Source organism: Bubalus kerabau, chromosome 22 (genome assembly GCF_029407905.1).
Source record: "Bubalus kerabau isolate K-KA32 ecotype Philippines breed swamp buffalo chromosome 22, PCC_UOA_SB_1v2, whole genome shotgun sequence".
In the NCBI taxonomy this organism is placed as follows: domain Eukaryota; kingdom Metazoa; phylum Chordata; class Mammalia; order Artiodactyla; family Bovidae; genus Bubalus; species Bubalus kerabau.
The window spans coordinates 19,832,166-19,849,151 of record NC_073645.1 but is presented as its reverse complement, the minus strand read 5'-3'; the positions used below and the strand labels follow the sequence as shown (position 1 = coordinate 19,849,151).

Genomic DNA, 16,986 nt, shown 5'->3' with positions numbered 1-16,986 from the left:
TGCTACAACATGGATGAACCTTGAGGGCATTATGCTAAGTGAAATCAATCAGAAACATAGATACTGTATGATCTCACTTTTACATGGAGGACCCTAAAAACAAACAACAATCAGCCAAAAACAAATTAAAGAAAAGAGCTCACACAACAGAACACATTGGATTGGTGGTTGCCGGAGGAGAGAGAAATGGTGAAAGGGTTCAAAGGTACAAACTTAAGTCATAGGGGGATGTGTAATGTGTAGTGTGGTAACACAGTTAATAATATTTGTATTGTCTATTTGAAAGTCGTTAGTTCTTGTTATAAGAAAAATTTTGGTGTGGTGACAATATTAACTAGACTTACTGTGATCATTTCACAGTGTATAAAAATACCAAATCACTGTGTTGTACACCTGAAACTAAGATAATGTATGTCAGTTCAGTTCAGTTGCTCAGGCATGTCCAACTCTTTGCAACCCATGGACACCAGGCTTCCCTGTCCATCATTAACTCCCCGAGCTTGCACAAATTCATGTCCATCGAGTTGGTGATGCCATCCAACCATCTTATCCTGTGTCGTCCCCTTCTCCTCCTGACTTCAGTCTTTCCCAGCATCAGGTTCTTTCCAAGGAGTCAGTTCTTTGCATCAGGTGGCCCAAGTATTGGAGCTTCAGCTTCAGCATCACTCCTTCCAATGAATATTCAGGACTGATTTCCTGTAGGATTGACTGGTTTGATCTCCCTGCAGTCCAAGGGACTTCTCTAACACCACAGTTCAAAAGCATCAATTCTTCAGTGCTCAGCTTTTTTTATTGTCCAACTCTCCCATCCATACATGACTACTGGAAAAACCGTAGTTTTGAGAAGACGGACCTGTTGGCAAAGTAATGTCTCTGCTTTTTAATATTCTGTCTAAGCTGGTTATAGCTTTTCTTCCAAGGAGCAAGCGTCTTTTCGTTTCATGGTTGCAGTCACCATCTGCACCCTGGCTGCAGTCTCATCCATGTGCCTGTAAGCTCTTTCCTTTAGGGCCGGACCCTGGGCGGTCAGCTCCGGCTGCTGCTGCTGCTTCCTCCTGGGTTTCTGGCCGCCTCCTCGTCCTCCTCCCGGCCCCGGTTCCTACCGCACTTCCTCCTCTTCTCCTCCCACTACCATCCCTGCGACCATGGGAGGCTTCGTATCATGCGGTTCTTCCCGGTCTTCCAGGCTGTGATAGCATCATAAGGCTGCGCCCTCCTCCCCGCCCGCCTCCAGCCGAGGCCCCAGTCTTGAGCGCTGTGGATGAACCAGACTCTGCGCCGGGATCTGCGCGGATGCCCTCGTCTGGGGTAGACCTGGGACTAACCACAGGGGCAGGTCCTCTTTGGGGCACCTGGTCCCAGTTACAGCGGTTATAGGGTGTGTGTCGCCGGTCCAATGTGTACCTGCCCCTGGTTAGGCGCCCGCCCTCCTTCCCTGGCGCCCCTCCCTGCCTCCCCTCGCAACCCACCTGCCCACCCCCGATTTGCTTTTTTTCCTTTTTTTTCTTACTTTGTGCTCAGCTTTTATGCCTAAAAGCCTATAACCCTCTTTCTGATTGAATTTTTAAAATTTGAGTTGATATTTTTCCTCTAGTAATCTTGGAGTGGATATCTGGGATTCTGATGAAGCAGCCAATCTCCCATCCAATTCTATGGATGAAATCATGGATTGACTCTCAAAATGAAGACTTTCGTGGGTAAAAGAGACATGATTTTATATTAATATTTTATAATGTTATGAAACATATATACTAGGAATCAAGAAATGTGCTTTAAAACTTTAGCTCTAGCGCTTAGAAATTGTATATAATTTAGAACAAGTGACATAACCTTTCAGGCCACTCTTGTTTAATTTGTAACCTAAAGCAATTGAACCAGATCAGTTAGCTTTTGTTAAGATGCATCATAAGGATATCGAAAACTAGTATTTCATGAGATATTATTTGTTTTACAGGAGTAAAAAGTGTTTAAGTCAAATAAATTTTGGAAATGCAAACTGCAATCAGCATGAGCATTACTTTATAAAAAGCCCTTAGGATTCCTGAAGAATTTGTTAAATTTTTACATGTGGAATCTAAAATGTCACAAATGAATTTATCTTTGAAACAGAAACAGACTCAGAGTCATAGAGAACAGACTTGTGGTCGCCAAAGGGGAGGGGGTTGGGGGAGTGATGGATTGACGGTTTGGGATTAGAAGATGCTAATTACTATTATATATTTTATATAATTATTATATACTATTAAGCTATTATATATAAAATAGAAAAACACCAAGATTCTACTGTATAGCACAGGGAACTATTTCAGTATCCTGTAATAAATCATAATGGAAAAGAATATGAAAATGAATATATATAACTGAATCACTTTGCCACACACAAGAAACACACGAATTGTAAATCAACTATACTTCAATACATTAAAAAAAAATAATTTATTAAATTTTATTTAACCCAGAATTTCCCCAAATTATTTGAGCACAGAACTCTTGTTTCCCCCACAGGACAAGCATTAACATGACATGGGACACTAATTGTCTCCAAACTGTTTAGCAAATATTGATTAATCTGAAAGCAATATATTGGAGACAAGATCATTGTTCTTGATATCAGGTTTCTACTGGGGTGGTAATCACAAGATTGGAAAGGGGAATCAAAATGAAAAATGCTGTAAAGGCAGAATGGGAAAGTCTTGGCCAGGACAAGCCCCTGTCACTTCAACACTGATAAAGTTGATTCTAATCTTGGTTCCTTAAGGGAGTGGTGGTGTTAATCATGATAAAATGCAGGAGGAGGAGCAAGTTTATGAGGAAAGGTAGAGCTCAGTATAAGTCATCCTAAATAAACACTGTTCCCTATCACAGGACTTTCCTCCCCTCTCAGAACCTTGCTATAAGAAATGATGTTGTTTTATTTTATTTTTTAACTGTACAATATTGTATTGGTTTTTCCTTAAAATTAATGTAATCAAATAGGATCAAGCCAAAAAAGAAAAAAAGAAATGATGTTGTTTCTTAGGAGACTGTATCTCACTTTTCATTGACTCATGTTCTCTGATACTCATCGTGCAAAAGGGATATAGAAATAAAAAGTCAACTCAGGTGCTGATGAGGGTGATTCCATCATTATATCATCAATATAAATTTAGAAATTCATTTACTTAAAATAGAGAAATACAAAAGGCATAACAACACTTTTAAAACATGGAGTCTTAAATGCCACTTTGAGAGAAGAAGGCTTATGCAGACATTCTTTTCCCAATTAATTAAAATAACTATTGTACCTGTGATTAAACCAATTATGTTCAGTTGTATTAGATTCTTGCGCAAATAAAAACTTGAGTAGTTAACTATACACTGTCTTAAACATATAAGGAAAATAAATAGATGGTCTCTTAGTTAATCTGTCATTTTAGAATGTGAGACTAATGTGGGAGGTGCCAGAGCATCCTGGTTAAGGCTGTGGAAAGAAGATGGAATTGATGATGTCTTGGAGGAAATGACATATTTTTAAGACTATTCTTTGGCAAGATAAGTAGATTTCAGTTTATGGAAAACATACTTTATGTTTTAGTTCATGAGAAACTGTGGTAGACTGAATCATTGTGCCCAGTGTTTCATGAATTTTCTGTTACAATTAGTCATTCATGTCCTTTGTCACATGACTCTGCCATTTTCCCCAGTGTTTCTTCAATTGGTAAAGTTGGGGTTGGTCATATGACTTATTTTGGTCAGTAGAATGTGAATGGAAGTGACAGGGCCATGTCTGGGCCAAGACCTGAAGAGGCATCCTGAATTTTCTGTCCTTTTTGTGACCCTTCTACTCAGAACATGGCTCAGGAAGCCACCAATCAAGGAGAGTGGGAGATACATGGAGCAGGCCTGAACTTGACCTACTGCCGGAAGTAGAGGTACTAGCTGATTTGAGACCCAGGAACATGAAAATCAATATTTATTGTGGTAAGCCACTGAAATTTTGAGGTCGTTATAAGAAATTAAAAAAAAAAAAAAAAAAAACTAGTACAAACTGAAATGCCTGGCTAATTGTGAGCAACTTGTTATGTTAAAACAAGATAGCAATTATCAGACTCTGAATCAGAGAGGGATGAAACCATTTTGGCGAAATTTAACTCGTCTTTCAAACCGACAATACATGAGAATATATTTTAATAGTAACTTTACTATTATATGGTAAACTTTGTGAGCTCTTAAGAGACTAATCTTTATTTTAGTATTCAAATTTACACTTTGACTATAGAATATAAGCAGCCAAATTATCTTGTATTATCTTTAAATCCAGATTAAATTTTCTAAAGTTTAGGGTTATTAATCATCAAGCATCTTGGTCTGAATGACAGGCATCTCTATTGTCACAAAAAAATGCAACAAAACCTGAGGAATAATGTGAAATTCTGAGCTGGGATGTTAAAAGCTTGTTAAGGATAATGTTAAACTTCATATATAATAAATAATAGCAAGGATGTTATAGCATTTATAGCTGTTTAAAGAAGTTCCCCCACCCAGAGAAAGACAAAATATTATTGCCTGTGTTTTTTTAGCTTTGAATGTACTTTTTGATATGTGCTGTTTAATACGGTAGCCACTAGTCACACATGGCTATCCAGCACTTAAAACGTAGTCTGGATTAGGGTGTGCTCTAAGTGTAATATACACAACAGATTTCAAAAACTTAATATTAAAAAATAATAAATCTCATTAATTACATATTACTTACATGTTGAAATGAGTTCTAGGCACCTTCACCATAAGTATCTTTGCCATCGACACCTCTGCCACAAGAGTTTTTGCGGCAAACATTTTCATCAAATAACTCATTGCCTATAAGGCACATTCTTCATGAAAGATAAAATAACCAAGGTGGGAGTTTTTGGTTTGACAGTTTGGTTTCAACTGGTTGAAATGTGTTAGCATTTCTTCTAGTTGGCAACATTATCGATGGCTTTATTGAGCTGGCATATGACACTGATTTGTCCCAAGAGTTGGTTTCGTATTTTGAAACACTACTTTGGAGGAGAAAGAGGCCACAGTCCTAGAAGGTGGAGAGGGAAACCCACATTTCCCACATGACTTTGGAATGTCTGTCAACGGACACGTGACAATATGCCAAGAACAAACAACTGTGTAGAAGCTTTCACAGCACAGCACAAAGCTCAGTTACAGAGATGCCTCTAAGGACTTGGAAGTGTACATCGCTCTTTATGAAGGAAGACATTTCAGTGAACAAGAAAAAGTATGATGCAGAATGAGGAGACAAACCAATGAGCCAAAAAAATAAACCCCGTATAAAATGCTATGAATGAAAGACTTGGAAGACAAGTGCTTAGGTACAACCTGCAAAATAAAATAAGCTATTTGTACAGTACTGCTGTGAATCTACACACATTTTAAATGTACTCAAACATTTTCTATTTCATAGTGTCTTGAATTTTGTTATTCATTTCACTGTGTCCTTTAATTGCCCCTCTTTTATTTTCCATTATTTTATATTTTATGGCAAAATTGCTTCCAAGCCAATTACTACAGTGAAAATGCGGCCATAAGTGCTTATGGCAAAGATGTCTATGGCAAAGATGCTTCAGCAAAAGTACCTAGAACCAGCAGTAACACTTGTAGATGTGATCCCTGGCACATTTTGTTGTGTAAATGCCATGACACCAAAAAGGCATGCCACTCTCACTCATGAAGTTCTCTCACTAAATTAGATCCTGGGACAGTAAGATATAGCAGGGCTTTAGTGACATCTCAGTGAGCATCTTTGTGGTGCAACCGGTTAGCATGTTTAGCAAAACGGAACCGTCAACCTCAGGATGGCCTTACGCCCAGCCAGTTTCTTGGTGATGAAAACATTCTGGACTTGGATAGTAGTGGCAGTTGCACAGCATTGTGAATGTTCTAAATGCCACTAAACTGTTCATGTTATAATGGTGAACTTTAGGTTCTATGCCTTTTACCACAATAAAAACCAACCCCAGGAGATGTTTTGGAGGACACATTTTTCCAACCTTATGTTGTAACTGTATTTTTCTTCCTGACATGTGTACACCTAACTAAATAATATGCCCTGATATCTGAATGCCTATATATATATATGTACAGCAGCTTTTAAAATAATCTCTGGTATGGGTGTCCCACTCTGTAGCATTTTTGGCATCACCCAGGAATATGTGACTTAGGCAAAAACCCTCTTTTGGCTTGGATTAACTATTTACTGCATAAGTACAGAAATTCCTTTGCAAGACTCTTTTGCCCTAGCACACATTTGCTTAGTCTAGAAAATTTTCCAATGGAAAGGGCAGGCTGGGCTTGGGTGTGTGTCTGTCTTCTCCAAAGGCATTGTATGGCTTTCTTAATAAATGGGAAACAGGTCTGTAAGATCACAACTGAATTAGTTCCCAAGATTCTTCTTTTAGCCAGGGCAGCTTCCCAGCACAGGACTCAAGGTTCACAGTTCTTTTGGACAAAGTCAATATTGTTCTTTTATAAAGCAATGATCATGAAAGGAGGCAGATCTTTAAGACCCATACAAACAAAGAGTACAAAAGAGAAAGGGGGGAAGTTTGGAAAGACTCACAGAAAAGACAGTGTCTGCCAGGAAGTCCTTGAAGCAGAGGGTGGTGAATACTTCCCACGGAGAGGCTTTAGCAAAAGCCAAGGAAGCCTCATGCTGGTCAAGACTGGCCTTGATGAGCAAGAGTGGCGACCTTGTGCCCCACTGTGGAGGTTAAGTGCTTCCTGGGCGAGTTTTCTCACTCCAGCCGGAAGATTTCAGCTGCTCCTGCTATACCATGTCTTTCCAGAAATACGAAGGCTTGTGAAAGACAACTATGCCTACGATGATCACTGCGAGCAGGATCAAGGAGAAGAGGACCATGAGGAAGACATAGGTGGAGTGGGGGAGGGGTGGGGAGATTGGCTCTTCAGCTGGAATCTTGTTGGTCAGGTTCAGCATGTAGCCCAAAGTCCACCCAACGCTGGTGCTCCGGACCTGCAAACAGTGGGGAAAGTGTTGTTTCTGGTTTGAGGATTAAATGAGCTTTCCTTCAACGCTACCCATAATGCTGAACCACCAGGAAGTGAAAGCACCACATTTGGTTCTCTAAAGGGATTACTTCTATATTTTGAATTGGGAATATGGCTGTGAGGAAATAGGAGCAAGTGATTAGAAGGAGAGTGTGGGGCCTCACTACTGTATCCCCCAGATTCAGAGAGGAATTTGGTGAAAGATGGCTCAGTTCTCCTGCCAAGAAGAACTTAATTCAAATTAGGCCTTTGGAAGTTTGCATTCCTCTTTTGATATTTGTGTGAATGTGGGTGATAGGGTGGGGAAGGGGGCTGGAGGCTGACAGGAAGCAGGCAAAAGATGAGAGACTGACTGTCCCTGTCCTTCTACATCCATGTCAGGCCCAGGAATCTCATCCATACAAAACCAGGACTTCTGTTATGATTCAACTAGGGAAAACCTGGGGAATAATCCCCATCAAGTCAGTCTTACTCGACGGATGTTCAAAGACATTGCATATGCATGAGAAAGGATTATTCTCAAATGAAAAAACATTCTCCAACCCTGCCATCTTCCTAGGGATATTTTCAAATCACCTCGAAATGTATTGAAATATAGGTAGTCTGTGAATAATAAAGAATTGTGGAAATGTTTCTATTACATGAGTTGTATGTGGTCATGGTAGGAAAATCACGAAGTACATATATCTTCTTTTTTGAAGATAAAACCATCTCTGCTTCATCACTCAGAGTTGTTCTTATTATCATTTTGTGTCATATCCTACCAATCTCTCTGTGCACGTTTTTCACAGAAAAAAGTGGAATTAAATTGCATGTAGAATTCACTGAACAATTCTTTGTAAATATTATCCCACATCTCTTAAGGGATTTCTGCAGCATCATGACTGGTATGAACTGCCTTATATGGTCATTTTTACTCACTTTATTCAATTATTTATAAACCCTAGAAATGGAGTAGTTGGACAAAGTGATGTACATATTTTAAGGCTTCTAGCACATATTGCCAAAACAGTCTTCCCAAAGGTTATGCCAGTTTACATCCCAGCCAATAGCATGTGAAATGCTCCTCTCCCCTACGCCTTTACCAGTCCTGGGAATTAATAATTTGTAAAATGCCGACTTCCTTTTATGGGAAACTGGAACTTTATCTGACTGCCTGTGTCAAAGAAGCCTCCAGAGTTACTGGAGTTATCACCTAGGGTTTAGAAATAACAGATCATAGATGGTACCTCAGAGAATATAAGTCTGACATAGACATCTCTCTCAAACAGACAAACCATGATGGAACAGAAGGAAAACTTGGATGTTAAAAGAAGGAAAAGATTCAAATTAGCAAAGGCAATATTGACAAGAGTGTGATGAAACGAGTATTTTCAAGGCCACCACAGTCCTCTGCCTTAATGCTTTGTTTTGCTTGAAGTCAGGGATAAATTGTTTTTGCCATCCATTGGTATGAGTTTAAAAGGTAGAGAAACACTGCCCTTAATGTTTTTAACCACGAGTGTGTTCATCTGTCTCACTGCCAGTGTAAATGTTGCTCCAGGCCTGAATGCCTGCAGGTGATGCTTTGGTAATGCACAGCCATGAGGTTGCTTCTTTAAGGCTTATGCCAAGCCTGATTTCTTAAGCAAAGGCCCCCATGCACAGTCATTCCTCTCATTCCTCACAGTGAGCTTTCGGATGGGTCATTCTTAAAGCTGCAGCCAACAGGGCCTTCACCCCTTATAGGAAACCATGATCATCCTTTCTGGATTCATGAAGGGGCCTTTGGGATGGATGTTGAAGCCAGCACACAGAATCACTGTGGCTGTTGAAATACTGTTATATTACTTTAATATCTTATATTTTGTCTTATAATGGGTTAGTCACTGTTGTATGAGCAGAAAGGTGAGGCTGAGGATGCAAGTAGACCTCCTTAGATAGGATGCCCACAACTGGCTGGTCAACATGCCAGGAGAGCCAGGCACAAAATGCCAGCTTGGGTTAGAGGTGAGGTGGCAGAACAGGACATCAGGCCAAAATTTAAGTCGGGTTGACGCCTACCTCTTTCAAACTCAAAGCTGTCTCAGTCACTACCACCCAACTTCGCCCTTAACCCAACAAACCTTGTTCATGAAGTGAATATTTTTCCAGGACTCAGCTGTAAAATGGTAGCCGTTCAGGAGGAGAACCAGGATGTAGGTGCCAGAAAAGCAGTATTCACTCAGGTATTTCTCCTTCACTTCACCAAAATTCTTCTGCACCTGGAAGCAAAGTGAAGAAAATATCATACTTGTACAACAGGCCCGTCTCCATAGCCGTCAGGTTCCCTACTGAGCTGATCAAGGGAGTAGAAAGCCCCAGCTCACATGGGCCTGAGGGTTGGCCTCTGCAGAGGGCTTTGGGAATGGTGCTGCATGCCTTCCATGGGTGCAGGGGTTCATACTTTAAGGTCTGTTAAGGAATCTTTTCCTCCACAGGCTATGACACATTAATAAGTACTCCAGCAGCAAAAAAAAAAAAATCTAGTTTCTGCGGTCTAATAGGTTCAACAACACTGAATTTTACTATATTTTTTCATCCCTTGTGAAACATTTTCCACATATATTCAAAACTGAAAAACTGTTACATGAAAGAAATCATTAATTTTTGTTTAATGAGCTTGTCCACTTATACGCACATTTATTCAATAAATATAGTGTCTGTATTTTCATTTTACAGATCTTTAAGTGTGGGGAAAATTTGATCTTTGTTAAGACATTTCAACATGTAGAATCAAAAGAACTAGGGTTGGAGTCCTGACTCTATCCATACCGTCTCAGCCTCCTGCCCTTGTTGTTGTTCAGGCACTAAGTCATGTCTGACTCTGCAACCCCGTGGACTGTAGCACGCCAGGCTCCTCTGTTCTCCACTATCTCCCATAGATTGCTCAGACTTATTTCCATGGAGTCAGTGATGCCATCCAACAATCTCAACCTCTTTCTCCCCTTCTCCTCCTGCCCTCAATCCTTCCTAGCATCGGGGTCTTTTCCAGTGAGTTGGCACAGTTACGTTTGACAAACACTGCCCTGGAACCCAGTTCAGGAAGCATTTTGCTCAAGAATCCAAGATGCTTGTCTTTCTCCACAGATCACCAGCAGCTGCAAAAAGCCTCCCCTCTTGTAAAGGGCTGAGGCATATCTGATCTGCTCTTTCTGAAAGCCCTGAATACCTCCTTCATGTCCAACTCAGACAAAATACTTAAGAGAAAATTCCAAATGTCCAAGCTCTTGCACAACCTTCAAAAGTCCAGGCTCTTGTACAATCTTCCTTCCTCGGTTGTCAGTGCCCAAGAGAATAGCATTCATTTTCAATTAATCACGTATCTTCAGAATGAAAGCACAGTGCATTTTGCAACAGTGTAGACTTAAAACAGCTGCTGTTTTTGGCCACTCCTAGATGATCTTTTTTTTTTTTTAGAGCAGAGTATATGCAGATGACACCACCCTTATGGCAGAAAGTGAAGAGGAACTAAAAAGCCTCTTGATGAAGGTGAAAGAGGAGAGTGAAAAAGTTGGCTTAAAGCTCAACATTCAGAAAACTAAGATCATGACATCTGGTCCTATCACTTCACGGGAAATAGATGGGGAAACAGTAGAAACAGTGTCAGACTTTATTTTGGAGGGCTCCAAAATCACTGCAGATGGTGATTGCAGCCATGAAATTAGACACTTACTCCTTAGAAGGAAAGTTATGACCAACCTAGATAGCATATTGAATAGTAGAGACATTACTTAGCCAACAAATTAATGTCCGTCTAGTCGAGGCTATGGTTTTTCCAGTGGTCTCGTAGTTGGACTGTGAAGAAAGCTGACCACCGAAGAATTAATGCTTTTGAATTGTGGTGTTGGAGAAGACTCTTGAGAGTCCCTTGGACTGCAAGGAGATCCAACCAGTCCATCCTAAAGGAGATCAGTCCTGGGTGTTCATTGGAAGGTCTGATGCTAAAGCTGAAACTCCAATACTTTGGGCACCTCATGTGAAGAGTTGACTCATTGGAAAAGACCTTGATGCTGAGAGGGATTGGGGGCAGGAGGAGAAGGGGACGACAGAGGATGAGATGGCTGGATGGCATCTCCAACTCGATGGACATGAGTTTGTGTGAACTCTGGGAGTTGGTAATGGACAAGGAAGCCTGGTGTGCTGCGATTCATGGGGTCACATAAAGTTGGACACGACTGAGCGACTGAACTGAACTGAAACTCCATATCTTTCTCTTGCGTCCCTGGAAATTTTCATCAGGTGGCACTGGATCTTGAATGACTCAGTGCCTCAGACCAGAAAAAAACTTGTGCTTCTATCATAAGCAGGATATATATTGAACCTGTTTGATGGAAAAATGGTCTGACCACAGTGGTATCTGTGGCAGATTCTGTGAACTGCCTGTCTTCCTCGGGGGTTAAGGGAAGTAGTAGAAGACAATGTGCTCAGCTCCAGGAAGTAGCTCGTCGTGGATCTAGGGCTCAAAGCCAGTCGTAAAATCCTGCATCCTGCTTTCTCAGCCAGCCATGGCCAATGAGATGTAAGAGAAAAGACTACTAAGGAGCTTTGGGCTAGCTTTTGCTTTCCTGTAAAAAGGAACTGATGTATCTGGATGTGATTGCTGAAGCTACACCTTATTTCCATGAGGAAAACAGCCGAAGAATGATCGAAGAAGGATTGAAGACAGTCAAGCTGTTGGACCCATGCCAGCAACTGCCTATTGCCACACTTCAAATTAGGTGAAAATCATTAAGACCTTTTTTGTTTAACCCATTGTATGGCCAGTTATCATGGAATGCCGGTGAGTTTATTCCTAACTGAGGACCATCTGGGCCTCTCTAACGTGTGTGTTGGATCTTGGTCACATCAGTACAACCTGAAGAGCAGACGCACAGGGAAATGGTAACAATGATAACAGCTGCTGTTTCCGGTTGCTTACCTCTTCCCAACGCTGAGCGCAGAACTCTTCCAACTTCTCAGTCAACTTTTCCACAGATACTGGTTCCTCTGATGTAAGGTTTAAAAACTCCATCACATAGTAAAAAGCTGAAAATGCCTACAAGAGAAAAGTGCTGAGTTTGGTGCAGTGTCCAACACAGAGAGGCATTGATTCACTCTCCAGAAGGCCAAAGCCCTAGGGAAAGTGCCTAGAAATCTCTGAGGAATGAATCATCGATCAGGTGATATTCCAGACCCAGGAACTGCTTCCTTCTTGGAAGGTGTCACTCTGCCCACTGACAGGCATTTCTGAGCTGTTTGGTAGCTAATTTTCTCTACAATCAGGGAGAAAGAAAGATAGGGAAAAGAGAAGATAAAAGAGAGAGGAACAGGTAAGAAAAATCCCATCTTTAAAAAGCTATTCTGTATGAATTTTTAATAAATAAAGCCTGGAAAATTCTACATAGAGGTAATGGGAGTGATCTCTAGCAAAATTATAAGGTGTTTTTTCTTTTTTTTATGCAATTTTGGGCCTATTTTTATAATGTACAAGTACTTTCTTTAAATAGCCAATGTTTATTTAACAGATACTTTTTGCAGGTCTATCACAAGCTAGGCACAACTTAAAAGTTTAAAAAAATCATCATCATCATATGTGAAAACTATATAAAAAGTTTAAAAGTGAGTTAAAAGGAAAACATTCTAGAGTAATGTAAATAAAACCCCAAATAACCAAATGGGACCTTAAAAATTAAAAGCATTTGTACAACAAAGGAAATTATAAACAAAACAAAAAGATAACCTGCAGACTGGGAAAAATATTTGCAAATGATGTGACCAACAAGGGATTAACTTCCAAAATATACAAATGTAAGGCTTAATATAAAAAAAAATCAAAAAATGGCCAGAAGACCTAAATAGACATTTCTCCAAAGAAAACATACAGATGGACAACAGGTACATGAAAAGATGCTCAGTATTGCTAATTATTAGTGAAATGCAAATCAAAATTGCAATGAGGTATCACCTCACACCAGTCAAAATGGCCATCACTAAAAATAATACATGCTGGAGAGGGTATGAAGAAAAGGGAACTCTCCTATACTGTTGGTGGGAATGTAGATTGGTGTAGTCACTATGGAGAACAGTCAAGAGGTTCCTTAAAAAAACTAAAAATGGTGTTACCGTAAGATCCAGCAGTTCCGCTCTTGAGCATATATTCAGAGAAAATTCTAATTTGAAAAGATACATGCACTCCAGAGTTCAAAACAGCGCTGTTTACAATAGCCAAGACATGGAAACACTCTAAATGTCCATCAACAGATGAATGGATAAAGAAGATGTGGTATATATACACAATGGAAACATACTCAGCCATAAAAAGAATGAAATAATTCCATGTGCAGCAACATGGATGGACCTAGAGATTATCATACTACATGAAGTAAGTCAGAATGAGAAAGAAAAATATCAAATGATATCACTTATATATGAAATCTAAAAAAAAAATCATACAAAAGAACTTACTTACAAAATAGAAATAGACTCAAAAGACATAGAAGACAAACTTATGGTTACCAAAAAGGGAAAGTGGGGAGATGGGGAGGGATAAATCAGGAATTTGTTATTCATATATACACACTACTATATATAAAACAGATAAGCTACAAGGACCTGCTGCAGAACACAGGGAACTATATTCAATATCTTATAGTAACCTATAGTGGAAAAGAATTTGAAAAAGAATATTTATATATAAATAAAATCACTCTAATGGCTAATGGGAACACTCTAATGGCTACATGAGAGTCCATAATATTAATGTATCACAGTTCATTCAACAACTCCCTACTGGTGAGCATTCCTTTGATTCCAGTATTTTTTCCTATAAGCAATGTTGCTGTCAATACCTCTGTACATATAGCTTGTGAACTGGTGCGCTCATCCCTCAGTGGAAGATGAGCTCCGTAGGAAAAGGCAGCCTCTACATACTTTGAACTCGGGAATTCAACACTTTAAATATTGTATGCCAGTTACAGAACAAGATCATGGTATAGTCTTGTTTCTATCATCTTAACCCAAGCCATCATCAGCTTCTGTGTGGACACTGCAATGCCCTCTTGTTGGTCTCCCATGTTACCTTTCTAGTTCTATCCCAACCCATCCTGAACTGGCAGTCATAGGAATCTTTTAAAAACAAATTTGATCATATCACTCTTCTGCTTAAAGCCTTCAGAGACCAAATTCTACCAGAAGTCTCAAAGCCACTCATATTCTAACCCCACCCTCTAGGCCAATACCATCTCATACCACTGCTGACCCACCCACCACATCCCAGCCACCCAGGCCTTCAAGCATGCCAAACTTTTCTTCCCCCTTAGTTATATAATTGCTCTTCCCTCTATTCGAGTTAACTTCCATGGCTCCTCTTCAGAGAGATCTTTTAATCACCCACCTAGACTAGGATGCTCTATTAATCCCTCTTACAGTACTTTTTTTCTCCCCAGCAGTTGCCAGAGTTTGCCTTGCTTTGTCTGTATCTCTGGTCTCTTGTCTGCCTGACCTCTAGAACACCAACTCCATAATGTCAGGACCACATCTGCCTTGGCTCTCAGATGAATCTGCTGCACCAACATGGCACTTGGCACATGGAAGAGCTCTATAAATGTGTAAATGGCAGGAAACTACCCTCTCTCTAATTCCTAGAGCACTGGCTAGAATGTAAGAGACACTTGACAAATCTCTTTTCTGAGGAGCGTGTATGCTCAGTCGTGTCCCACTTTCTGCAACCCCATGGACTATAGCCCACCAGGCTCCTCTGTCCTTGGAATTTTCCAGGCCAGAATACTGGAGTTGATTGCCATTTCTTACTTCAAGGATCTTCCTGACCCAGGGATTGAACCCAAGTCTCCTGCATTGCAGGTGGATTCTTTACTGCTGAGCCACTGGGGAAGCATAATATGCATACTGGATGCCTGAAAAGGTTCTCCCCTATTAATTAAAACTATTAAGAGTGTTTTCCTCCAGTGAACTGACTGTCGGGCAGGAAGGAGGGAAAGACTTAGGTTTTTACTGTAAACTTTATATTTTTGTTATAAATAAATTTAACCTGAGATCTACCCTCTCAACAAATGTTAATGTATACAGTGAAGGACAAAGCTGTACAGTAGATTTCTAGAAGTTAATCATCTTGCATAGCTGAAACTTTATGCCTATTGATTAGTAACTCCCCATCTCTCCCCTCCATCAGGCTCCTGGCAACCACCATTCTACTCTCTGATTAAGTCTGTAAGTTTGATTATTTTAGATATCTCATGTAAGTGGAATCATGCATTATGTGTCCTTTTGTGACTGGCTAATTTCACATAGCTAATGTCTTTGGCCACCTCATGTGAAGAGTTGACTCATTGAAAAAGACTCTGATGCTGGGAGGGACTGGGGGCAGGAGGAAAAGGGGACAACAGAAGATGAGATGGCTGGATGGCATCACCGACTCGATGGACATGAGTTTGAGTGAACTCCAGGAGATGGTGATGGACAGGGAGGCCTGGCGTGCTGCGATTCATGGGGTCGCAAAGAGTCAGACACGACTGAGCGACTGAACTGAACTGAACTGAACTGAATGTCTTCAAATGCCATGAAATCAGAAGATGATAGCTTCTTGGAAGGAAAGCTATAACAAACCTAGACAGTATGTTGAAAAGCAAAGACATTACTCTGCTGACAAAGGTCCGTATAGTCAAGGCTATATGGTCTTCCCAGTGGTCATGTATGGTTGTGAGAGCTGGACCATAAAGAAGGCAGAACGCCAAAGAATTGATACCTTTGAACTGTGGTGCTGGAAAAGACTCCTGAAAGTCCCTTGGACAGCAAGGAGATAAACCAGTCAATAACCCTGAATATTTACTGGAAGAACTGATGCTGAAGCTCCAGTATTTTGGTCATTGGATGTGAACAGACGACTCATTGGAAAAGTCCCTGATGCTTGAAAAGATTGAGGGCAGAAGGAGAAGAGGGTGTTAGAGAATGAGATGGGTGGATAGCATCACCAATGCAATGAAAATGAATTTGGGCAAGCTCCAGGAGATGGTGAGGGTCAGAGAGGCCTGGTGTGCTACAGTCTATGGGGTCACAAAGAGTCAGACAGAAACAACAACGATGTCTTCAAGGTTCATTTCTGTCTCATGTCACAGGATTTCCTTCTTTTTAATGCTCAATAATATTCTGTTGTATGTGTATATCACATTTAAAAAATCCATTCCTCTTTCAACATTCATCAACAGACATTGAGGTTGTTTCCACACCTGGGCAGATAAACACCCAAAAGAAAGATTGCTTGATCATATGATAGATATATTTTTGATTTTTTGAGGAACCGCCATACTCCTTTACATAGTGGCCACACCCACAATATACAAAGGTGTCCATTTTTTTCACATCCTCACTACACTTGTCTTTTGCTTTTTCTTTGATAATATCCATTCTATCAGGTATGAGGTGATACCTCATTGTGATTTTGATTTGCATTACCCAGATTGTTAGTGATGTTCTGCACCCTTGCATATACCAACTAGCCATTTGTATGTTGTCCTTGGAGAAATGTCTACTGAACTCTCTAGTCCATTTTTAATTGAGTTAGTATTCTTCTTACTGTTGGGTTGTTGGAATTCCTTATATAATTTGGAAATCTACCTCTCATCTGATATACAGTTTGCAAATATTTTCTACCATTTTGTAGGTTGCTTTTTTACTCTGCTGATTGTTTCCTCTGCTGTGCAAAAACTTTCTGGTTTGATGTAGTTTCAGTTATCTATTTTTGCTTTTGGTGCCTGGGCTTTTGGTGTCATATCTAGAACTCATTGCTAAGACCAATGTCATGAAGCTTTTCACTATATTTTCTTCTTGAAATTTTACAGTTTCAGGTCTTGTGTTAAAGTCTTCAGTCCATTTTAAGTTGATTTTTGTGGATGCTGTAATATATAGGTCCAATTTCATTCTTTTGCATGT

At 40.1% G+C, this 16,986-nt stretch overlaps 1 protein-coding gene across 4 annotated transcripts in view; it reads right to left on the bottom strand.

Annotated features, from left to right (window-relative positions):
- Positions 1-4,092: 4,092 nt before the first annotated feature.
- The window catches only part of ENTPD1 (ectonucleoside triphosphate diphosphohydrolase 1), a 99,408-nt gene continuing 86,514 nt past the window's right edge, over positions 4,093-16,986 (bottom strand). For all 4 annotated transcript variants that reach the window (XM_055560563.1, XM_055560566.1, XM_055560565.1 and 1 more), the window contains 3 exons: positions 11,981-12,097; positions 9,147-9,284; positions 4,093-7,006 (listed from right to left, as the gene is read on the bottom strand). In XM_055560563.1, coding sequence (XP_055416538.1) covers positions 6,800-7,006; positions 9,147-9,284; positions 11,981-12,097 — 462 coding nt within the window. In that variant the 3' untranslated portion in view covers positions 4,093-6,799. The remainder of the gene's footprint in view (positions 7,007-9,146; positions 9,285-11,980; positions 12,098-16,986) is intronic.